Here is a 25,062-nt window from a genome sequence, read left to right as displayed (position 1 = left end):
GCTCAAGAAACTCCCTGGAAAAGCACAAGATCAAATCCGCACAGACAAACCCCTGGAACCCTGACCTGGGATATTCTATCTACTACCCAAGATCCATAAACCTGGAAATCCTGGGCGCCCCATCATCTCAGGCATTGGCACCCTGACAGCAGGATTGTCTGGCTATTTGGACTCCCTCCTCAGGCCCTACGCTACCAGCACTCCCAGCTACCTTCGAGATACCACTGACTTCCTGAGGTAACTACAATCCGTCGGTGATCTTCCTGATAACACCATCCTGGCCACTGTGGATGTAGAAGCCCTCTACACCAACATTCCACACAAAGATGGACTACAAGCTGTCAAGAACACTATCCCTGATAATGTCACGACTAACCTGGTGGCTGAACTTTGTGACTTTGTCCTTACCCATAACTATTTTACATTTGGGGACAATGTATACCTTCAGATCAGCGGCACTGCTATGGGTACCCGCATGGCCCCACAGTATGCCCACATCTTTATGGCTGACTTAGAACAACGCTTCCTAAGCTCTCGTCCCCTAATGCCCCTACTCTACTTGCGCTATATTGATGACATCTTCATCATCTGGACCCATGGAAAAGAAGCTCTTGAGGAATTCCACCATGATTTCAACAATTTCAATCCCACCATCAACCTCAGCCTGGACCAGTCCACACAAGAGAGCCACTTCCTGGACACTACGGTGCTAATAAGCGATGGTCACATAAACACCACCCTATACCGGAAACCTACTGACCGTTATTCCTACCTACATGCCTCCCAGCTTTCACCCTGACAAGACCACACGATCCATCGTCTACAGCCAAGCTCTGCGATACAACCGCATTTGCTCCAACCCCTCAGAAAGAGACAAACACCTACAAGATCTCTATCAAGCATTCTTACAACTAGAATGCGGAAGTGAAGAAACCGATTGATAGAGCCAGAAGAGTTCCCAGAAGTCACCTGCTACAGGACAGGCCTAACAAAGAAAATAATGGAACGCCACTAGCCGTCACCTTCAGCCCCCACTAAAACCCCTCCAACGCATTATTAAGGATCTACAACCTATCCTGAAGGATGACCCAACACTCTCACAAATCTTGGGAGACAGGCCAGTCCTTGCCTACAGACAGCCCCCCAACCTGAAGCAAATACTCACCAGCAACCACATACCACACAATAGAACCACTAACCCAGGAATCTATCCTTGCAACAAAGCCCGTTGCCAACTGTGCCCACATCTATTCGGGGACACCATCACAGGGCCTAATAACATCAGCCACACTATCAGAGGCTTGTTCACCTGCACATCCACCAATGTGATCTGTGCCAGCAATGCCCCTCTGCCATGTACATTGGTCAAACTGGACAGTCTCTACCTAAAAGAATAAATGGACACAAATCCGATGTCAAGAATTAAAACATTCATGAACCAGTTGGAGAACACTTCAATCTCTCTGGTCACGCGATTACAGACGTGAAAGTTGCTATATTACAACAAAAAAACTTCAAATCCACACTCCAGCGAGAAACTGTTGAATTGGAATTCATTTGCAAATTGGATACAATTAACTTAGGTTACCTTGCATAATGACTTAGCCACTCCCAGTCTCTATTCAAGCCTATTTCCCCTTGTTTTTTCCCTACCCCCCCTCCCCAGACCACCTTGTTAAACCCTGGATTTGTGCTGGAAATGGCCCACCTTGACTATCATACACATTGTAAGGAGAGTGGTCACTTTAGATAAGCTATTACCAGCAGGAGAGTGGGGTGGGAGGAGGTATTTTTTCATGCTTTGGAAAGTGCAGAAGATCTTTTTATATACACGCACAGTATGCATCCAATGAAGTGAGCTGTAGCTCACGAAAGCTTATGCTCAGATAAATTGGTTAGTCTCTTAGGTGCCACAAGTACTCCTTTTCTTTCTGCGAATACAGACTAACACGGCTGTTACTCTGAAACCTTAGACTAACAAATTTATTAGAGCATAAGCTTTCATGAGCTACAGCTCACTTCATTATTACTGTTTCCTTAAATATTGTTTTAGGCTCATTTACTTACTTATTGTCTCATTTGTATTGTAACCTCTTGAGGACAGAAGAGTGCTTAATCTTCCACATTCCAAGCTCTTTTTCAGTCGTTGTGGATAACATCCATATAATCCTCTGTCATTCAGACTTGTAACTTCAGTATCATCTTAGACTCCGCATTCTCTAGATCCTCACATCCAGGTCATGTCTAAATCTTACCAATTCTTCTAGCATAACATCGCTAAGATGTGCCTCTTCTCTGAATCTGTGCAACGAAAACCTGTCTTTTCTTGACAACGTACTCACTGGTCTTGATAAATGCAGTCTTCCTTTCTTATATCTAATCAAAACACTGCTGTAAAGATAATTTTCCTAGCTTGTTGCTTCAACCATGTTAATCTCTCTTTCTGTCCTCCAATCCCCCCCAACCCGGAACTTTCATAGTATATCTCCATGATACTTCTCAACTCTTAAATGCTGTGGATATGACAACTCCTGTATCTGCTGTGCCACAGATGCCAGCATTCATCACCCATTTGTTTCACTTTGAAACAGCACCTTGATGCTTGTGCTCTTGCTACATCTCACACGTGGGTAGATTCCCCATAAACCTCCACAAAACTAGCTCACTGTCATAATTCATATCCCTCCTTAAATCACTGCTTCGTTATGCTTTTGAAACACTTAGGCAATTGTCAGCACACCAGCTGTCTATCATGCTGACAATATATTGTCTCATTTTTTTCCTGTGCTCCCTTGTCTCTGTAACCCCCTAATGTCCTGTCTTACACTTGGGATAAGACCTTTGTAGCAGGGACTGTCTCCATGTATTTGAACAGTGCCAAGCATAATGGGTTCTTGGTCTATGATTGGGGCTAGTTAGGGGCTAGCACTGTACAAATAACATTTTATACTAATAAATCAAGGAGAAACTGAGCAGCCATACCTGTAATCCATATGGTCATATAGTTGGCAGAATTTGACTGAGGTTATAAAACATTTCAGAGCATGCATGGTGGCTTGAAACGAAGGATGTAGTTTCAGATGGATAGCTAACTAGAAAAAACAGTTTCAGGTTACACACTGATTCAACAGATAAGTGTCATGGGTTTGAAGATATTTGTCATAACTCAAAGCATCTATACTCTGACTACAGGGCTAGTTTAGCTCAATATAAACTTTTGGAGAAAGAGAATGTTTGTTTGGGGGAAAAAAAAATCTCCTGGAGTTTTAGTTAAGTAAATGAGTACCATGAAAGGGACGTTGTCAACTTAAAAAATACTGCTTTCTGAAAATGTTGTGCCTACTATTGCTCCAAGTAGTATCTGACATTAAGCTGAAATTAGTGAAAATCTTTCCAGTTTACTTTTTCTGCTGTATAATCCAGTTCTTCTTACAGTGCTTTCTCATGTCCATTCAACTTAGGTGCGTGCTCACCACATGCACTGGTGCCAGAAGTGTTTTCCCTCAGCAATATCCATTGGGGACTGGGCTCCGGTGCCCCCCTGGAGTGGCAGGCCTATGCCACGGTATATAAGGTGCTGCCGGCTTCCCCCCACCCTCAGTTCCTTCTTGCCACCAGTGACCATGCTGGAACTGTAGCTGCTTTAGCTGGCTTTGTTGCTTTCTTGTTCGTACGAACTCCGTTAATTCTTGTATGATAGTGTATATAGTTTTCTGTTAGTGTTAGTAAATCCCTTAGCTATAGTTAGACTTCATAGGTCCCAAACGGGACTTTGCCTTGGGATGGGGCATGCCCTGGTCCCCAGGCCTTAAGCCCTGTGATTGCTGCAAGAGGCCCATGCCCATTAGTGATCCACACAGCAGCTGTCTGTGTTGCTTGGGTGAAGGGCACGTTAGTGAAAAGTGCAAAATTTGCAAGTCCTTCAAGTGAAAGACTAAGGAGGAGTGCGATATTCGAGTGATAGTGATCCTTATGGAGTTGGCCCTTAGCCTGGGCACCGGAGCATAGCTCCGACTCAGCATCGAGCCCTGTGCCCTCGATACGCAGTGTCCCACTGGGACCGTTCACTGGCCGGTTCCAGTCCACATCCGGGGCTCCGACCAAGAAGACGGCACGGGCTCGGTCTCCAACTTCCCGCAAGGGAAAAGATAAGTCTGTGTGCGAGCCATGTCCCGGGCCGGGCAAGTCTTTACCCCCTATATGAATCTCAGGCCAAAGCTCTGGTTGAGCGGGGTAGCCTGCCCGCAAGCCACCCCGGATAGTGGCAGAGGCCTCCACCAGCTCCAGGTACTGTCCATGTCGGAGGCCCTGCAGGCAGCACATGAGATCATGTCCCTCCTGGTGCCGCCCACACTGGCTCCTGCGATTCCCCGGTGACGGGGTAAACCCACATTTGGACTGCCCCAGTCCCCACCTCAGCGGTATAGTTCCCTGTCACAGGGCACGTCCCACTAGTGCTCGCCCTCCCAGAGCCGCCCTGTCTCTGACTGTGAAAGGCAGACGCAACACAGCCTCATTCAGTTCCCAGACTTTGGGTACTGGCAGAGAGACTCGAGGTGCAGCTCGCCGAACACCAGGTGCAGACCTCTGGAAGCACATGCCCTCCAGCAGGAGTACTGTTCCCAGCACCCGGTATCTCCGAGACCACAGTATCGCTCCAGGGACCCATCAAGTGATCAACGCTACCATTCCTCTGACAATCACCGATCCCCTAGGAGGGCATCACCGCGTGCGGGCCCATTCTGACTCCTGGTCCTGCACCTCATCCTGGTACCATTTGTCAAGTGCGAGACGTAGATTGCCGGTTTCAGACAGTCACAGATCCGTCAAGTACCACCTGTCCCCAAGACCCCGTTTCAGATCAAACTCCAGGCAGAGTGACCAGCATCGGTTGGGGCAGAGCCACTATTCTGCTCTGTCCTGGTCGCCTGGGAGCGACCGCTCAGGATCCAGCCCTGGTTCAGAGCGAGGTTCCCTGATGGCGGGACACTGTTGGCACCGAAACCAGCCCCGTGGCCTTAAGTACAGTGGCTGGCACTGTGGTACCCATGGAACCTGTGGGGGTTCACCCGGGCCTCCCTGCTCTGTGTTCGGAGCCTCCAAGACCAGCTGCCTCTCTCTCCTGATCTCCTCCAGTGCACAAAGCCTTGGCACAAGGACCGCGCAAGTCCAAGAGGGAGTAGAGGAGCAAGCCACTGGGCCACCAATGGTTGTGGAGGACCCTACGACACCGGCATCCTCCTTCTTATCACCAGACAAGGCTATAACAGGGCTCCTGGTTCCTCTGGATGATGCTAAAGTGCAGCAGAAGCTACTGAAGAGGGTTGCTACCAACCCGGGTCTTCAGGCGGAGGAGTTAGACGAGTCCTTGGACTCTCCTTCGATTCCCCTGCTCCATAGCACAACTTTTAAATAAAACTTCAAGAAGAGGAGCCCTTCCAAGATTCATGTGAGCAGTAAAGTATGTCTTTGCATATGCAAGCATGAAATAACAGAAGTCGTTGAAAGTCAAAAATATGAACCCTCTATCTGAAAGGCAAAGCCACCCAAAAAAATTCGATTTCCCTGTGCTGTAGGACAATTGACGTCTTTCAAAATACATCTTCCATTGACTGTCAGGAAATGCCAATAAGAAAACATAGGAAACAGATCAAAGCAGATTACCTAGCAAATAAAACAAACATACAATTAAGCTTAATATACTAAAGAAATTGGTTATAAGTAGCAAACTCTCACCCTAAACCTTGTTTTAGGCAGATTACAGCTTGCCTTCAAGAATCTCTGCTCTTGCTTGCAGCTTAACTTCAGATATTCCTTTCACCGGCCAAGCAACCCTCTAGCCTGGGGTCAACCCTTCTCCCCTAGTCCAGTCTTTGTTTTCAGGTGTTTCCAGCAGTCGTCCTTCTTGGACAGGGAGTCAATGAAGAATGAACCACAATGATGTCACTCCTCTGCCTTTAATAGTTTTTGCATATGGCGGGAATCTTTTGTCTCCCAGTTTGATTCCTACCCTCTGTCAACGGAAAAACACTAGTATCATGAAATCCAGTACCAGGTGACTTGGTCACATGTCTCTGCAGCTCTAACTCAGAGGCTGTTTGCAGCATCCCCAGGAATGCTTTTTGGTAGGAGATTAGCATCTTCTAAGACCTATTGTTCTCCCTAATGGCCCTTCCCAGCAAGCCATCTAGACTGATTGCGTTCTGTCTAGTGGGTGTTCCCCAGGTGTAAACTCATTTTTAATAGATGCATAAACCATATTCTTAACTTCAGATACAAAAATGACAGATGCTTACAAATAGGATTATAATTTAGTAAATCATAACCTTTACAGTATCTCACATGCCTTATCTTGCATAAAATACATCATAGTTATGCCATAATTATAACAGTATCTCTATGAAGAATGTGGGGTGGGGGTGGTAGTATCACAATCTTAAAAGCAAATTTTCACTTGTTAAAATATTAATATTACTAAAGAAACAATTTTCATCTGTCTGAAAGTTAGATAACTTATTTTTGCTTTAACAGATAATTAGAGTTAAAATTGTTTAATTGCTAAATTATTGATCTCGTATATTGTAATGGTGAAGGGGTTATGCTTTTACTATGGGATGACCAGATTTTGAATGTGGACTGGTCAGGACATCTTGCTTCACTTTTAAGTGCTCTTATATTCTGAAAAATGACTATAAAATTGGCATCGAAGTTCTATATTTTACTCTGATTTTCAGATTGTGGGTAAAACTTTCAAAAGTGAGTTTGTTCCCTGTTTTCAAAAAGCACTTGGGGGTCAATATGATCTGGGGCTCATAGTTGACTACAAGCTAAATATGAGTCAACAGTGTAACACTGTTGCAAAAAAAGCAAACATCATTCTCGGATGTATTAGGAGGAGTGTTGCAAGCAAGACATGAGAAGTAATTCTTCTGCTCTACTTCACACTGATTAGGCCTCAACTGGAGTATTGTGTCCAGTTCTGGGCGCCACATTTCAGGGAAGATGTGGACAAATTGGAGAAAGTCCAGAGAAGAACAACAAAAATGATTAAAGGTCTAGAAAACATGACCTATGAGGGAACATTGGAAAACAATGGGTTTGTTTAGTCTGAAAAAGAAAAGTGTGAGAGGGGACATAACCGTTTACAAGTACATAAAAGGTTGTTACAAGGAGGAGGGAAAAAAATTGTTCTTAACCTCTGAGGATAGGACAAGAAGCAATGGGCTTAAATTGCAGTGAAGGAGATTTAGGTTGGACATTAGGAAAAACTTCCTAACTGTCAGAGTGGTTAAGAACTGGAATAAATTGCCTAGGGAGGTTGTGGAATCTCCATCATTGGAGATTTTTAAGAGCAGGTTAGACAAACACCTGTCAGGAATGGTTTAGTTCAGAGTTTCTCAAACTTGGGTCTGTGAGGGAACTCCAGGGTGTCAGCAGGCCCTGCTGATCATCTCCTTCTCCTGCCTTCCAGCGCCTCCTGCACGCTGGGGAGCAGCTATTCCCCAGCATGCAGGAGGCGCTGGGAGGGAAGTGCGCGGGGGCGGGAAAAAGGAGGGGTGGGAAGAGGTGGGGTGGACCTTGGGGAAAGGGGTGGGGTGTGGCAGGCCTGGGGATAAGCTGGGGGTTTGGGGCTCTGTGGCAAAATTTTAAATCAAAATGGGCATCCGTGGGTTACTAAAGTTTGAGAGCCACTGGTCTAGATAATACTTAGTCCTGCCTTGAGTGCAGGGGACTGGACTAGATGACCTCTCGAGGTCCCTTCCAGTCCCATGACTCTATGATGTATGCACTTATACCCCATGTGATGGGTTCAGTCATAGAGACCCGCTTGGGACTGTCACCTGATGTACTGAAGTTACGTCTGAGCCTGTTTTCCCTGCTAGCTTGGGACTTCCAGAACCCTGTCTCGTTGAGCCAGACCTGCTAGCCTGCTGCAACACAGACCCAGGGTCTGGTGCATGCCCCCAAAGCTGCAGACTTATCTGAAAACAGCTCAGCAGGTTACCTGTCTCCAGACACTCAGTTCCCAATGGGATCCAAACCCCAAATAAATTTGTTTACCCTGTATAAGCTTTATACAGAGTACAAGTCATAAATTGTCCGCCCTCTAAAACACAAACACACACACACACATACACACACACACACACAGATGCACAGCTGTTTGCTCTCCCAGGTATTAATCACTTACTCTGGGTTTATTAATAAACATAAGTGATTTTATTAAATACAAAAGTAGGATTTAAGTAAGTAATAACAGACAGAACAAAGTCAGTCACAAAGCAAAAACATGCTGGTCTAAGCCTAATACATTAAGAAACTGACAGGTAACATCTCACCCTCAGATGTTCCAGTAAGCTTCTTTGACAGACTAGACTCCTTCCTACTCTGGGCCCAATCCTTTCCTCTGGTACAGTCCTTGTTAGTTCCTGCAGACATCTCAGATGGTAAGGGGTTTTCTCATGACTGGCAGCCCCTTTGTCCTGCTCCAACCCCTTTTTATAGCTTTGGCAAAAGGCAGGAATCTTTTCTCTGGTTCCCCATCCCTACTTCTAACTGGAAAAGTACCAGATTTAGGATGGATTTCGTTATTGGGTGACATGGTCACATGTTACTGTAAGACCGCTAGTTTCCATTCCCCATGGGCTGGCCCACACGTACACTGGAAGGCTTTCAAGTAACTATGACCATTTACAACTGATTGTTTCTGGAGCACCCTTAATGGCCTCCATTTAATATGTTTACATCAGTGATACAAGTTCATATCTTATTCTCCTAACCCCAGATATAGAAATAATACATGCAAACAAATAGGATGAACACAATTTAGTAGATTACAAGCTTTCTAATGCCACCATACAAGGAGTATTTAGCTTAAAGCTTATTCTAGTTGTCATATTCATAAGCATATTTCCATAAAACATATGGAGTGCTACGTCACACCCCATATCTGATATGTTTACAAGTAGTAAGGTTTTTTTAACTGCTAGGCCTGCAAATTCGGTGTGCAACCTGGAAGTCCAACTTTTTTCATGGCTTTATGCATCCTCATCTGTAAAGATTCTGGTTATAATCATTGTGTGGACTAAAAGCCAGGCCAGAATAGAATCCAGATCATTCTCCTACAGCTATATTTGCTTTGTAGTGTTAATAAGAGTAAAAACTTCTTTATTCAAAGGGTTTCTGTCTGACCTAAGTCAAGGCAAAATTTGGTCCTTGGTCAATAAAGAAAGGATGGTTGGTTCTATGTACAGCATGGATGAAGGTGTGTGTGTATGTTCAGTAAGAAGGTGTCATTTTTACAGTCTCTTCAGAGTAGAACTGTTTTTAAACTGTCAGTATTGCATCAAAGAAATCTCCAAACGTTCAAGGGAATTTCAACTCTTTTAATGGAATTTTTCTGTTAAGTTACAGATGATTGCTTTCTGTCAAAACACAAGTGTTAGAATGATAGCTTGCAAACCAAGGAACATGGAGTTCTAAAAGTGCTACTAGCAGTTCTGACGTGTAACTTATTTTAGGATTTACATTATACTGAAATGAAATGCGTCAATCGTCATTCTAATATGCTGGGTGTTTTCAAATCTGAGTGATAGGGAATTACAAACAGACAATGTGTTTTTGTTGAAGGGGATCCATAAAAATGGCTTGAAGATTTTGGGTATGTACAATTTTATACTTAGTTTGTTTTACACTAGGAAAATTTCCTGTTGCTGACAATAGATGCAGCTGAACTAGTCCTGAGTGTTTTAATTGTGTAATTGTTACTAGTATCATTTAACTAAAAAAAACCCAGCAACTATCCTTGTTTAACTAAAATGGAACACTTCAAATTTCATGTAACTCTGACATACCACATAGATAAGAATGAGAAGCTGGAAAGAAGTTTTGATAGTAGTTATAGTATTGCTGGTTGACTTGACACTGAATGATCCTACACTTGGAAAAATAACATCCATATAAAGTGCACTATTTGTTTAGAAAAATGCAGCATATTTCTCTTCTATACAAGGTCCTGTTCAATCAGTTTTAAAAATGCTTATTTTCTTTAGTGGGATTTTACCATAAATGTACATCCTGTTTTAAATCTCCCCTACCCAGAATATTTATTTTCTTTTGTTATCAACTTTAAATAACTTGCTTGCTCAGTCTACCTTGAAAGGTTTAATTAATGTAAATAACTGAGTTGAAAGCAGTCGTCATAACATTGTAAGAGCAGAGACATAATCCAAAATTCTTACAATACACATTGACCACACTTACAAAAACTAAAAATACACATTACAAATCAACAAAATCTATGTAATATTTGCCCACAAAATAACCCAGCTTTTTTCCACTGTACTAGTTAGTGCATCCCCTCTCCAAATATCTGAAAGAAAGATGTGCTTTTCAACATGCCTAGAAAATACTTTTAGACTTCAAAGGACCTAGAAGGGAAGAAGAAATCCAAAGCTCAAGAACCTTCCTGAATAACAGTCTGTCACAGAAACCGCCCTTCCTTTTAAAATATAGGGCTGCCATCTTTGAGAAAGTATGTCATCTGATAGTAACTGAGGTGGGCATGGTGAAAGAGGCAATTTTGTCAGAAAACCAGGTTCTTAAAACACCTTAAGTCTCTCTAGTTTTAAAACCAATACTTTCAGCTCCATCTAGAGCAGGGGTGGGCAAACTGCCATTTTAAGCTGTCCCTTGAGCTCCTCTGGGGCTTGCCCCGCTCCGGCACTCCAGCTGGGTCACCAAGTGGGGGGGGGGGCACTCCACACAGTTCCCAGAAGCAGCTGCATGGCTCTGCTCCGGCTCCTACAGCCCACCTCCAATGACCCCCTCCAGCCCTCCACCTGGGGCTGCAGGAGCAGTGCTTGAGGACAGGGCAGATGCAGAGCTGCCTGGCCGCACCTCCATGTAGAAGCCAGAGAAGGGACATGCCGCTCCTTCCGGGAGCTGCTTGAGGTAAACGCCACTCGGAGCCTGCACCCCTGAGCCTCTCCCCGTGTCCCAGCCCTGATCCCCCTCCTGGTCTCTGTGGCCTCGATCCCAGCCCTGATCCTCCTCCTGCACCCCGAACCCCTCATACCCAGCCCCACCCCAGAGCCTGCACCCCCAGACTGGAGCCCCCTCCCTCACCCCACTCCCCTGCCCCAGCCCAAAGCCCCCTCCTGCACCCTGAACTCCTCATTTCTGGCCCCTCCCCAGAGCCCTCACCCCCACCCACATCCCAACACCAATTTTGTGAGTATTCATGGCCCGCCATACAGTTTGTTCCCAGATGTGGCCCTCAGGCCAAAACTTTTGCCCACCCCTGATTCTAGAGGCTGATACTCCACAATAAGGAATGGTGGATTAACAGTAACATGCCATCTATATGACTTGCAATTTAGTGCAGACTGTGGCTGCTGCTTTATTAAAACTTTAGCTTCTGGGTGCTCTCAAGGTATAGCCCCACCTACTTCCATACACTAGTCTCATCTTGAGCTGGAAGATGTGGATAACTGTAGCCAAATCTACATCAGGAAGGTCACACTCCTTCCCAGGTACAAATGGAAAGAATTTCAGTCTCAGCTGCTACACGGGCATCACAAGATAAAGGGTGGGAGTGAAGGGATTGAACCTATAAGGAACTGAACAATATGAACACACAAACTACGAGGAGTCCGGTGGCACTTTAAAGACTAACAGATTTATTTGGGCATAAGCTTTCGTGGGTAAAAAACCCATTTCTTCTTTTTACCCACAAAAGCTTATGCCCAAATAAATCTGTTAGTCTTTAAAGTGCCACCGGACTCCTCGTTTTTGTGGATACAGACTAACACGGCTACCCCTCTGATACTTGAACAATATGGTGGCTTGCAAACACTGTTAGTTATGTTTCAGAGTAACAGCCGTGTTAGTCTGTATTCGCAAAAAGAAAAGGAGTACTTGTGGCACCTTAGAGACTAACCAATTTATTTGAGCATGAGCTTTCGTGAGCTACAGCTCACTTCATTGGATGCATGCCGTGGAAACTACAGAAGACATTATATACACGCAGAGACCATGAAACAATACCTCCTCCCACCCCACTGTTAGTTATGTAACTTTTTTGTTGGCTTTTCTTTGGAGTTTTGTTGGTAGGGGATTAGTTCAAAAGAGAAAAGAAAGGTAGGGGGACATTAAAAGAGAGAGTAAGGGAGGGAAAGGTGAATGTAAAGAGCGGAGCACAGAGGTGAGGTGGAGTCAGGTTGAAGTAAAGAGACTGAGGGAGCAAATAAGCAATCATCAGAGGGGAAGATGCCCAGAATAGACGCTTTCAAAAACTAGTTGGATCATCATCTGAGTCTGCAGGCTCCTGCTTTAAGCTATTTTTGTGTGCTCCAGCTGGCTCAGTTTCTGTCTGGCTTCTCCAATAACTTCTTTGGTCCCTCAGTTCAGATGGCTCAGGAGCAGGTGGAGTCACATGGTGCCCCCAGAATAGGAGAATCCCCTGCATAATTCTAGGTCAAGAGGGCACTGGCTTTGATAGGTCTCCGCTCCCCCTTCTACCCACTGTTCCAGATGTACTTCAGCAGTTTTTCTTTGCTTTTGCCATGTGTGTTTCTGGTCAGCTATCCGCTTTTTGGGCATTCATTAATATTTTTACTAATGTTCTATCGCTCAGGATTGGAAGACCATTAAACTGTACCTGATCTTGATGGATATTAAAATAGGATACCTGTACCTATATTTTGTTTCAGCAAGTACTTTGTGGGTATGTTATGTTCTCTTTAGAACCTTATAGTTTAGCACATCTAGACCAATTTGTTCTTTTGTGGAATTAATGTAATGGGTTTATGTATAAACAATAAATCCAAAAAGAAAAATAATCACGAGACTGCTATGCAAGAGAAGGTAACTACTACAATACTTATGAAATAGAAATCCTGTTTTTCATAGGAAGGAATACAGAATTGCAGGGTTTTTTCCCCTCAACCCTACATGTAGAATGAGAATATCTAAGCATAGATGATGATGGCCATCTGAGCTCATCTACATAGTGCTGGTAATAAAGCAAAAATAATGTTGTTACTGAGTATGCCGTTCAGAAGTGTGTATGAAGGTAACTGATGAAAAACTAACTACTTCTGGAGACTGTGGCATCAGACACACTTTTCTCACTGGTGCATTTTTTTTACCTTTTACTGGAAAAATATGGTTTTTATATGGCAGATGAAATGTTGGGTCTCAAATATGTCGATTGCTTAAAGTTTTTGAAGGGACATGTTCAAGTAAAATGACTGCTGCTTGTCACTGAAGAAAAAGTGAGAATTCTGTTTGTTCTGGGTCCTGTTCAAAATTGTGGTAGGAATTGAAAATAAGAATGTAATAGTTAGGACTATGGGCATGGGTTTATTGAATAGCTCTTATCTGATGTACATGGTTGCTAGAGTCCCAATTGGTATGTATTTTAAAAGAAAATGACACATTAGTCTTTCCCATAAGAATATAAATTTCTTAATCAAAAATATCAAGATGTTTTCTAACTATCTCAAATTAACTCAAATTTATATAGTTTTCTCCAGCCTAGATAAATGCAGTCTTGTCTTATCCACTAAAAAAATCATGCTATATAGATCATTTTGAACACATCACCCCTCTTTATATCCCTCACTGGCTTCCCCTGTCTAGGGTATCAAGCACAACTTGTTAATCTTTAAAGGACATCACAGTTTAATCTCCCGGCTATATTAAACTTTTTATAGTCTATTTACATGTCAACCCCCATTTCCCCTCTGCCAATAATGCCAGACTTAATCACTCATTTGTTAAATTTTCAAATTGTCTTGTTTTATCCCATGTTTTAGGATTATTATGACTTTTTTCATATGCTTTACTTGGATCGGAATGTAATTAAAAAACTAACATCATAATTCTGTTTTAACTAATTGTTGTGGTTGATTTAAAATGTTAGCCAATCTAATTTAACTAAGGGTGAATATTTTTTTTTAACTTCAGGAAAACAATCTACTCTCCATTCTGGGGCATGTCTTGCATTTATATATAAATTTTTCATTAGGCTTTTCTCCACTTCTATATTACAGATGGTTTGGCTGCCCTATCATTTTCCATTAGCTCCTTGACCTTGATTGGAATGTTGGCAGCTGTCACGTACACAGTAAGTCTCTATCCCCTTACACACACCTTTAATGCTGCCTTGTATTGCTATTTTGTTGATATTGACTTGCAATTCTCATAAAAAATTAGTCTTAGGTCGAAATACTTTCATATTAAAGGCAAAGCTGGAAGACACTAAGGCATAATAAAAGGTTCTGCTTGTTGTCAAGTTCCTCTACCCTGTAGCTGTGACATTCTATACCTTGGGGGAGGACCCTGTAATCCCCATTATTCCTTACTTATATAAAATTGAGATATTGCGTATAAAGGAGAAAGGTTATGATCTGCTGAAAGTCATTGTTCTATCTAAATATGTATATCATTAATGCATATGAAGTTATGAGATTGTGTTGTATGATTGTCACTAAAACATACTGTAAGTTGGGGAATCAGCCAAATATTAGCTCCCCAGAGAGAACAGCAAGGAAAGTAACAAACACCCGATGGGTGTCGAATAGCCATTGTCCAGCAAGGAAGCTACAATGCAATGACTAACTTGCACAAGGCCTCATCAGGGGAATTGCTCAGTATTGCATGGGGACTCAGTAATGCTCACAAGACATGCCTGGACTTGTGTCCTCTAAGCACATGGGTCTAAGGGTATAAAACAGAACACTGCGGCCCCATGCTTTGCCTTTTCCAAGCAATTCATCTGATCAGGGACTGGATTTCTGGGCTGCAGCTCCCTGGTAACTAGCTGTATTAACATAACTGGCTCAACTGGGTTTGCTCCCATGATTCTTTTCACTTTGGAACCCTGTGAGCTAGCTTAGCTCCTGAAGTTTTTTTTCACATCCACACTGAGGCTATGTCTACAAAAGAAATGCTGCAGCTGCACTTCTGTAGCACTTCAGTGAAGACACTCATTACAGGGAGGGTTCTCCTGTTGCTGTAGTTAATCCACCTCCCTGAGAGACAGTAGCTAGGTTGATGGAAGAGTTTTCTTAGATTGATCTAGCACTGCCTTACTACAGGGAGGAGCAGGTTGCCTTAACTACATTGCTCAGTGGTATGGATTTTTCACATCCCTGAGAGGTTGACCCAGCTACGTCAAACTTTTTAGTGTGGACCTGGCCTGTTTGTTTACCAGTGGCAAGACCACCAGAGCAGCATCATGGAAATCTACAACAGAAATTGATGAGATAAACTCCTCCTTCCAAAGTAAATGTCTGCAGAAGATCTTCAGAGTTCATTGGAAATAATTGCTTGCAACATCAGAAATTCTAAGTAGAACAAGCCAATCTAAAGCATCAAACATAGTAAGAGGACAACAATGGACATATTTAGGACACACTTGTGTTGGTGGCATCTTCCAACTTCAATGGCAAGTTATAATATGTGAAGAGACAAAGTGAGTGGCCTAGAGCAGTGGCTCTCAACCTTTCTAGACTACTGTACCCCTTTCAGGAATCTGATTTGTCTTGTTAACCCCCAAGTTTAATCTCACGTAAAAACTACTTTTTTACAAAATCAGACATAAAAATACAAAAATGTTGCAGCACACTGTTACTGAAAAATTGCTTACTTTCGCAGGAATATAAACGTACTTACATTTCAGTGGATAGTATTTAAGCAGTATAAACAAGCCATTGTCTGTATGAAATTGTAGTTTTTACTGACTTTGCTAGTGCTTTTTCCGTAGCCTGCTGTAAAACTAGGAAAATATCTATATGAGTTGATGTACCTCCTGGAAGACCTCTGTGTACTCCCGGGGTAAATGGACCCCTGGTTGAGAACCACTGTCTTAGAGAAACACTACACAAACAATTTGAGGAAGAAATCCGATATATCAGCATGACACTCAGAAGGCTGAACAGACCATTACAAGACTTAAATAAATGGCAGAAAGTGGTGGGTGCCCTATACACGTCAGGATGCTGGCAGAAAAAGGAAAAAAGGCTGCTTCCACAGAGCAAAGTACATTTATTTAAGGACAAAAGCCTTAGAGAAAATGTATTAATAAAAGGTCTAAACACATACTTAAGCTTACCAGAGGTCCCTCATCTTTCCTATAGAGACCCTGGCAAGTTCCAGTCCTTCAAACCCTCAGTGTGGGATTTTTGTCCCCTGGATTAAAGGCTCATATCACTTTGTTAAATCAGAACGAGGCTCTTGGTCCCCCATCAGTTCAAGGTGGCCTTTTATACCCCAAGTTCTTCCTTTGTCTCCTGGGTCCCTTGCACCTAATCTGAATCAACATATGCAATTCACCCAAGGGGTGGTACTGTTTATCAGTCTGCAGGGTCCCACTGATTTTAGTTTCTAGACAGAGCTCAGTAACACTCCCCAACAAACCAACATACAATCCCTGTCACAGAGATAGAATACATTTATAAAGTGGATAGAGATCTTAATATATGCCTGGGTTCATAATATCTGTCACAAGTGCTAGTTAGCACAAAGTAAAGAATTTACTAATCAAGGAATATTGATCCTTTTTGTCAGTATTTGCCCACTAAAAATATCCTGGCTTTTCTTAATATTTGTGTGTGTGGATTTCTATCCTGCAGTTTGACTGACCACCTGAATCAGTACATTTTTTTTTTTCCTGTGGTAGATTTTAAAAGTTCATTTGTACGTAACATCTACGTTTTAGCCAGCAATTAACACTGTCTTTACAAACTATCCTTCTAATACTTTGATTACCAGCAGAAAATTATGTAACTTTCCATGATTTAATTTATGCTCATTTGGAAATATTGACAATGAACTAAAAGCAGAAGAGAAATGTGGGTGTTTTTACTTCAGTTTGTGTTTTATTACTGGGGTTGGCCTTTGAGAACTTTGTTTGGCACTATTCAATTTCTGTGAACATAATATTCTCCCTCAGTTGAGGAGAGCAATAACAGAGGCATTCCTTGAATTTTTCATCATTTTAAGAACGTGACAATTGTGTTGGGTCAGATCAGTGGCCATCTTTTTTTTTTTTTTTTTTTTCTAACTGATATTGGCAGTTACTATGTCCTTAGAGATTCAAGAAACCCTAATGTGGATAATTATGGATTAACCTGCCCATAGGGAAAGAGTCTTCCTAACCTCCATCAAGTGTTGGCCTATATTCTAAAGTACTTCATTCCTTACATATTTTATCTTATAATGTAACTGTGGAAGTAAATATTTACAAAATTACACTTTAATACAACAGTTACAGCATTGTACAAATTGAGAACAGTATTCAAGAAAATATAAATATTTTTACATGGTGCATATACCAATACAGAAAAAAGGGTAGAGGGTTTCTGTTTCTACCATTTCATCTGCTTTAAACTTGACTCTTATAAGTGCCCTAAAATCCAAAGAGTTACTTGTACTGCTTTTAAATTCGATGTGCATAGTGCTGGGCGGTGTTAGTGATCAAAATTTAGTCCAAGAGATTCCCAAGTCACAGCCTCTTCCCATCCCAAATGATTTCTTTCTGCTCTCTGCTGCCTTGTACTGTTAAACTAAGAGGTGATAATAACTGGATGAATGAGTGCTCCTGATGGCTGTGAATCCACTCTTGAATTAACATGGGTAGTGGCTTGTGATTAACTTCTCCTTAAGACAAAAAGTGTTTTGGATTGAGTGGCTGGATTTTAAGGGGAAAGTTAATTATTTGGGGAAAAATTAGAAATAGGAACCCTTCCCACTCTCACCCCCCCCCAAAAAAAATTAGGGAACAGAGCAGTAGGGAATAGGGGCAACACAGTTTGGGGTGATGTCAAGGTTCCTCCCCCACGCTGAACTCTAGGGTACAGATGTGGGGACCTACATGAAAAACCTCCTAAGCTTATCTTTACCAGCTTAGGTCAAAACTTCCCCAAGGTACAAAATATTCCACCCTTTGTCCTTGGATTGGCCGCTACCACCACCAAACAAATACTGGTTACTGGGGAAGAGCTGTTTGGATGCGTCTTTCCCCCCCAAAATACTTCCCAAAACCTTGCACCCCACTTCCTGGACAAGGTTTGGTAAAAAGCCTCACCAATTTGCCTAGGTGACTACAGACCCAGACCCTTGGATCTTAAGAACAATTAACAATCCTCCCAACACTTGCACCCCCCTTTCCTGGGAAATGTTGGATAAAAAGCCTCACCAATTTGCATAGGTGACCACAGACCCAAACCCTTGGATCTGAGAACAATGAAAAAGCATTCTGTTTTCTTACAAGAAGACTTTTAATAGAAATAGAAGTAAATAGAAATAAAGAAATCCCCCCTGTAAAATCAGGATGGTAGATACCTTACAGGGTAATTAGATTCAAAAACATAGAGAACCCCTCTAGGCAAAACCTTAAGTTACAAAAAAGATACACAGACAGAAATAGTTATTCTATTCAGCACAATTCTTTTCTCAGCCATTTAAAGAAATCATAATCTAACACGTACCTAGCTAGATTACTTACTAAAAGTTCTAAGACTCCATTCCTGGTCTATCCCCGGCCAAGACAGAATATTGACAGACACACAGACCCTTTGTTTCTTTCCCTCCTCCCAGCTTTTGAAAGTATCTTGTCTCCTCATTGGTCATTTTGGTCAGGTGCCAGCGAGGTTACCTTTAGCTTCTTAACCCTTTACAGGTGAGAGGAGCTTTCCCCTGGCCAGGAGGGATTTCAAAGGGGTTTACCCTTCCCTTTATATTTATGACAGGTGAAATGAGGAGTGGGGGCTTATGGAAAGGGTAATAAAGAGGTTGAATGGTAGGTGAGGCTCACAGCATGGGGACTCAAGTTAAGGGGCATGGCAACCCAACCTCCTGCACCCACCTAAGTAATGGGGTTGGGTGTGTGTGTTGGGGGGAAATAGACAGGTGACTACTTCCTGGGTGGGGAGAGTATTAGTGGTAGGAGAAGTGCGGGATTAGGGGAGAAAGGTTTGTCACTGCAGCAAGATGGGGGGGATTATGAGGTGGATACATAGTGATGGTTGGGAGGGGAGAGAGATTGGGGGTCTAGAGTGGTAGGACAGTGGAAAGAGGGATGTGGGGATGAGTTGCCAGGGGACTGAGAGAGAATAGGGGTCAGGGCCCCTGTTAGCCCCACGTTCTCACTTCCTTTTGTGTGTGCTCATTCTGGGGGAATCTTACCCCTATAGGGGTCTGAGCCCATTTCATTGCCCCTTGTGTGTGTGCACTAGGGTCATCCCCCAGCTCATGCCCATGTACAGAGATTGGAACCCCTCCCTACTTGCCTCATATGAGCTGTGTTCTGGGAGGAACTTGCTTTTTTCTGAGTATCTGAGATTCCCTCCCTGCCCTCCAGGTGAGCCAGGATCTGGGGAAATCCTGCCTCTTTGGGTAGGGCATATCACATTCTGTAAAGCACTCAGAAGGGGGATGGAAACCCACTGAGATGAATGGAGCAGTTAACACATCTCAGAGCTTTTGTTTCAGGTCTCTATGGGGTATTCTCATTCAGCTGGGAACATTAACAGACTCTTAGGAAAAGAAATAGACAATTATATTATTATGCTATATAAATCCATGGTGTGCCCACACCTTGAATACTAAGTGCAGTTCTGGTCACCCCAATCTTAAAAAAAAATGTATTAGAATTTGAAAGGGGACAGAGAAGGCCAAAAAAAGCTATTAGAGGTTTGGAACAACTTCTATATGAGGACAGACTAAAAAGACTAGGGACTGCTCAGCTTGGAAAAGAGGTGAATGAGGACAGGATATGTTAGAGGTCTATAAAATAATGGTGTGGAGATAGTAAATAAGGAAGTGTTATACTCCTTGACATAACACAAGAACCAGGGTTCACTCAATGAAATTAATAGGCAATAAAGCAAAAAAAAAAAAAAAAAAAGAAATAATTCTTCATACAACTCAGTCAACCTATGTAGTTCATTGCTGGGATGTTGTGAAGGTTAAAAGTATAACTGGATTAAAAAAAGAAATAAGTCCATGGAGGATAGGTCTTTCAGTGACTGTGGCCAAGATGGTCTGGGATGCAACCCCATGATCTAGGTGTCTCTCAACCTCTCTGACTGCTAGAAGCTAAGACTGGATGACAGTGATAGGTCACTCGATAAATTGCCCTGTTCTGTTCTTTTCCTCTGAGGCATCTGGCACCGGCCACTATTGGGAGACAAGATACTGGGCTAAATGGACCACTGATCTGACCCAGTATGACCATTCTTATGATTTTTGTCACATTGACATGAATAGGCCACTTCACACCTTTCAGGGCCTCCTATGCTACAGATGGCTCCTCTACATATTCTTTTCCATCTGTTGTCCCTCTATCCTTCCTCTATAAAAGACAACATAGACTCATAGTTTTTAGGGTCAGAAATGACCATCATGCTCATCTAGTTTATCCTTCTGTACGTTGCAGGCCACAGAACGTCACCCATCCATTACTGTAATAAACCCCTAACCCCTGGTTAAATCATGATTTGAGGACTTCAGTTATTCAAAGACTTCAAGTTACAGAGAATCCCCCATTTATACTAGTTTAAACCTGCAAGTGACCCGTGACCCATGCTGCAGAGGAAGGCAAAAAAACGATAGGGTCTCTACCACTCTGACCCAGGGGAAAATTCCTTCCCAGTCCCAAATATGGCAAGACCCTCCAACCAGACGTCTGGGAAAGAATTTTCTATCGTAACTCAGAGCCCTACCCAACTAGTGTCTCATCACCAGCCATTGGAGATATTTGCTGCTAATAGTTGCAGGCATTTCTAAATGCTCTATGCAAGAATGCAGATTTTAGATTTTCTTGAAATTTGGTATGCTTTGTTGGGAGTGCAAAGTAGAGTTAGTGACCCACATTTGGGATCATTTGTGCCAGGGATTCCAGAGATAGGAGCCCTGCAAAAAATCTGTTTCTCAAAAAGTTTCTAGGTGACTTTTCTTTCTACACAGAGCTAGTGCTCTAGCTATTGCTGTGATGCAGGCCAAAATGGTCTCAATCTCAGTTTTTACCCAAGGTAGTACATGGCACCCAGTAGCTCTTTGGGGGATTTAAACTGTGAATGGTATCTGAGAATATGTTCACTTCTTTGCCTCTGTAGATGTGCACTCTGGGAGTGCATGCACCAATAAAGAAAACCATGAGAAGGTTTCTGTGCAGCCACTTTATGCTTGGGTTGGTAGTTTGAGGGAATGTCATGCCATTACCCCAGTGAACATTCCGCCACTGAAGTTTCTAAACCTAAACCTAAGTCTAAACCTTTGTGCATGCATGTATGTGTAAGTAACTTAAGTTGCTTGCTACAAATTCTGTTAAATATAAGGTGTTTTTATTTTATGGGGGAGGGGGACTTACATAGCAGAATAGTCAATTAGTCAATAATCAATAGCCAGTCTAACCACAATTTTTGTTGTATCAAGTAGGAAGAAACCAGAGGTGGGCAGGGGAGTGCATGTGGTTTGGACAGGGAGAATGGTGGGTCAATGAGGACAGGTAGGTAGTAGGTAAGCCTAGGACTGGTTGAGAATCTGTATTTTATCTGGCCTTGGGAGAGTCAAGTGGCTACTTTCTGATCTTAGGGCAGATTATTGTGCTGTTTCCAAAGGCACGCTGTTGAGAGGCTTGGAACTGATATCCCAGAAGCTTAACTGATGGGGGGGAAAATGCATGTGACCAGGGTACTACAGGTGTGGATTCTAGGTTGTTCTTGGCTCACTAGGATGTAAAGGTGTGTCACGGAGCTGTGAGTAGGATACAAGATCTATGTTTTGAATCCTCTTGTGTGAGCAAGGGGAAGAGCTGTATGTCTACCTTTTTTTAGTGTAGAGATGTGTAGGTTATGTCTGTATCAGGGCAAAAGGCTCTTGTTACAAAGGATGTTGTCAGCACTGAAGTGTAAGATGAGCGGATTCTAATGCTTTAATGATAGTTAAGTGAAAGTGTAGGTTGAGATGGTATCTTGTCAGTATAATGGAGTTATACAAGGCTGTGAGGTAGTTTTGATTGTTCATGTGTGGTATTTTTTCTGGGGAATTGGCTAATTGTGTGACTGTACACCAGGATCTGGAGCCTCCTGAATCTTAGTGTCAAGGACCAGTGTGAGTGTGTGCATGTTAAGGCATTGCTTGAAGAGAGTAGAGGGAGAGTGACCTGGACGAATCTCCCCCCCCGCCCCGGCCCCCATTTTGTCCTTTAATTGTAATAGATAGAAGTCTGTAGGTGAGACCATAGGCTCTGATTCTGTGGGTGCTCTAGGGCTGGCAGCCTTGCAGATGAGCGCTGCACCCTTCCCCCAGCACCTCCGGCCCGCTGCTGGCCGCACTGATCAACTCCTCCCCTCCCACTTCAGCGCCTCCTGCCCACCGCACCACCATCTGTTTAGCAGTGTGCAAGAGGCACTGAGGGGGAGGAGTAAGGGCGGGGCACGCTTGGTAACAGGGCGGAAAGGGGCAGGAAGAGACGGAGTGGGGATCAAGGATCCCCTGGCACATTATAAAGTCAGCACCTCTGCATGAGACTGAATGGATTGTAAAAGGGAGTGAAGAGCTTGCACATTTCAGCAACTGTGGGATTGGCAGAATAAAGGTGTGCGTGTTAATGAGGCATATTGGAGTATTGTTAAAGGAAGGGAGAGTTAAGGTTGCATGGGCAACCTTAAGTTTGCATTTCTTAGTTTTCAGAAATTTGACTTTTGCTCAACTCAGTATTCTGCAAGGGGATGACCTACCACCAAGCAACCCGAACTCTGCAATATAGCTTTTTTGCCAATGAATATAAAGGAGTCACTCCCTCTTCCCTCAGTTTTTTTCACTGCTGCCACAGAAAGTAAAATGAACTCGCCTTCATGTCCTCAAGCTGGCTTTCCCTTCATCTAGCCTAATCTTTCCTTTTTAAGTAGTTAGCTTTCAGTATACTGTAGGTTAGTTTAGTGTCCTGAGGCGGCAGCACAAGAAGAAAAGCAACAGGAGAGTCTTTTAGGAGGTACTACTGGCTGAGATCATGTGATCGCACAGTGAAAAATAGAAAAGCATCTCTGAGGATCTGAGCCATTACCTTCTCCCTAGTGTTATCCGTCCTCATCTTTATCAACACAAAGGTGGTTCTGCTACATTTCTTTCCACTTCCAAAGACAGCCTCCCTTGCCTGACTAAGGGATGCAGTGCAGAGGCAATATTAGTCACCTCCTAAACTTTCTACTGGCAAATGATCTCCGCAGTACAGGAGCAGGATTCCTCTCCACTCATCCACACAAACGTCAATTTGCTTCCAAATAGCAGTTTTTTGACACTGCTGTCGAGGTATGTGCCATAATTCCAGTTCTTCATCCCTTTTGAAATTTAGAAGAAGGAATAAACTTCTGAACCAGCCTCCCAATAGCAGTAGTGAGGGCAAATAACCTAATTATTTAAAGATGCAGCTTGATAAATTTAAGTGGGGTTGTATGGCGGGGTTGCCTGTGGTGACTGGACTTGGAAGCCCAGGGTGTCTCTTCTGGTCCTCTGTCTCTCTTTTTAAATCTCAGGCTTCGGGGCTTCAGCCTATAGGGGCCAGGAAGAAATTTTCCCCCATCCTGCCCCAGTGAATGCTGTGTTTTCTGCTTCATCTGAAGCATCCAAGAGGGTCATGCCTGGAGATGGACACCAGATTTGGTAAGCTGGAACTCTGAGGCAGTAAGGAGAATTTTTCTCAATGCTTGGCTGTTTTGTCTTGCTCACATGCTCAGGATCAAACTGATTGCCATATTCAGGGTCAGGAAGGAATTTTCCCCAGGTTAGATTGGCTGGGACTTTGAGGTTTTTTAGCCTTCCTTTGCCATTTGGAATACAGACTGCTTGCTAGGATTATCTGGGTATATATATCTCACTAAATCAATTCCCTGCCACTACAGGGTCCTCAGGCATTGGTGCATGTTGGCTCATCCTGTTCTTTATCCTTGGCACACAATAGTTTAGACCCCCCTGAGTGCTATATTACTTCACTCTAATCTAGAATATTGGACTGAATATGGCAGTAACTGAGTGCAATTTAATGGCCTATAATGTGCAGGAGGTCAGAATAGATCTAGTCGTTTCTTCTAGCCTTCAACTCTGACTGTGAGACCTCCTCTCTTTCTTCTGTAGTGCTTGGTGGATGGTTACTTTCATGGGCTAGGTACTGGATGCCATCTGCGATGGATAGTCTATCCATTTCTGCACTAGGCCACCTCACCATCCTCCTCCTCCTAGGATCTATCTCTTAAAAATGCTATTAGAAGTGGATTCCTTTCTCAAGAAAGTAATCATAAAGGATGCTCCAAGGCAGCACTAAGGGCTAGGCTTTCATTTCCTGATGCCTAAGAAGAGCAACTGTCTCAGACCCCTCCTGGAATTCAAAACCTCAATAGGTACATAAGAAGTCAAATTCATGATGCTTACTCTGGGAGACTGTCCCTTCCTTCCATGGCATCTGTTATACAAGTGGTCAGATTAGATAATCAGTGGTCCCTTCTGGCCTTGTAAACTAATATGTTATCCCAGGGAGATCGGTATGCAGTTTAAAGGATGCTTGCTTTTATGTGGCATCAAAGTACTTTATGTTCTTTTTGGGCAAAAGACCCAGTCAAAGTCTGCTTCCTTTTGGCTAGTCAATAGGCTCCCGGAATCTTCACCAAGTGCCTCACTCTGGTTGCCGCACACTTCAGATGTCTACACATACCTGGATGACCAGCTTCTATGAATGAACTCTCAAAAGGACCGCTGCAGTGATCTGTTGCTTGTGCAGCTTCTCCAGATTTTGGACTGTTAATCAGCTGGGAGAAATCCACTCTTCAACTGTCTTAAAGGTTCATCTTCATCGGCATGGTTCTGGATTGCATTCAGGTCAGAGCCTTTCTTCCAGAATAGAGGTTTGAAAATTTTGGGCTCCCTGATTACTCTCTGGAAAAAATCTGTACAGACCATGCATTTTTTTCTATGGCAGTTAGGCCTAATGGCCTCTGACCTATATCACAGTCTATTTCAGCACAGTGACAGATGACTACACACAGAACATTCACAATC

At 43.1% G+C, this 25,062-nt stretch overlaps 1 protein-coding gene across 1 annotated transcript in view; it reads left to right on the top strand.

Moving 5' to 3' along the window:
• LMBRD1 (LMBR1 domain containing 1) overlaps positions 1-25,062 on the top strand; it is a 237,069-nt gene that overhangs the window by 73,877 nt on the left and 138,130 nt on the right. Inside the window, exon 7 of the mRNA XM_073336361.1 lies at positions 14,058-14,131. Within this exon, the coding sequence (XP_073192462.1) occupies positions 14,058-14,131 (74 nt within the window). The remainder of the gene's footprint in view (positions 1-14,057; positions 14,132-25,062) is intronic.

Source organism: Lepidochelys kempii, chromosome 3 (assembly GCF_965140265.1).
Source record: "Lepidochelys kempii isolate rLepKem1 chromosome 3, rLepKem1.hap2, whole genome shotgun sequence".
NCBI lineage: Eukaryota > Metazoa > Chordata > Testudines > Cheloniidae > Lepidochelys > Lepidochelys kempii.
Note: the sequence above shows the minus strand (reverse complement) of the source record. Positions and strands in the feature narration are given on the sequence as shown.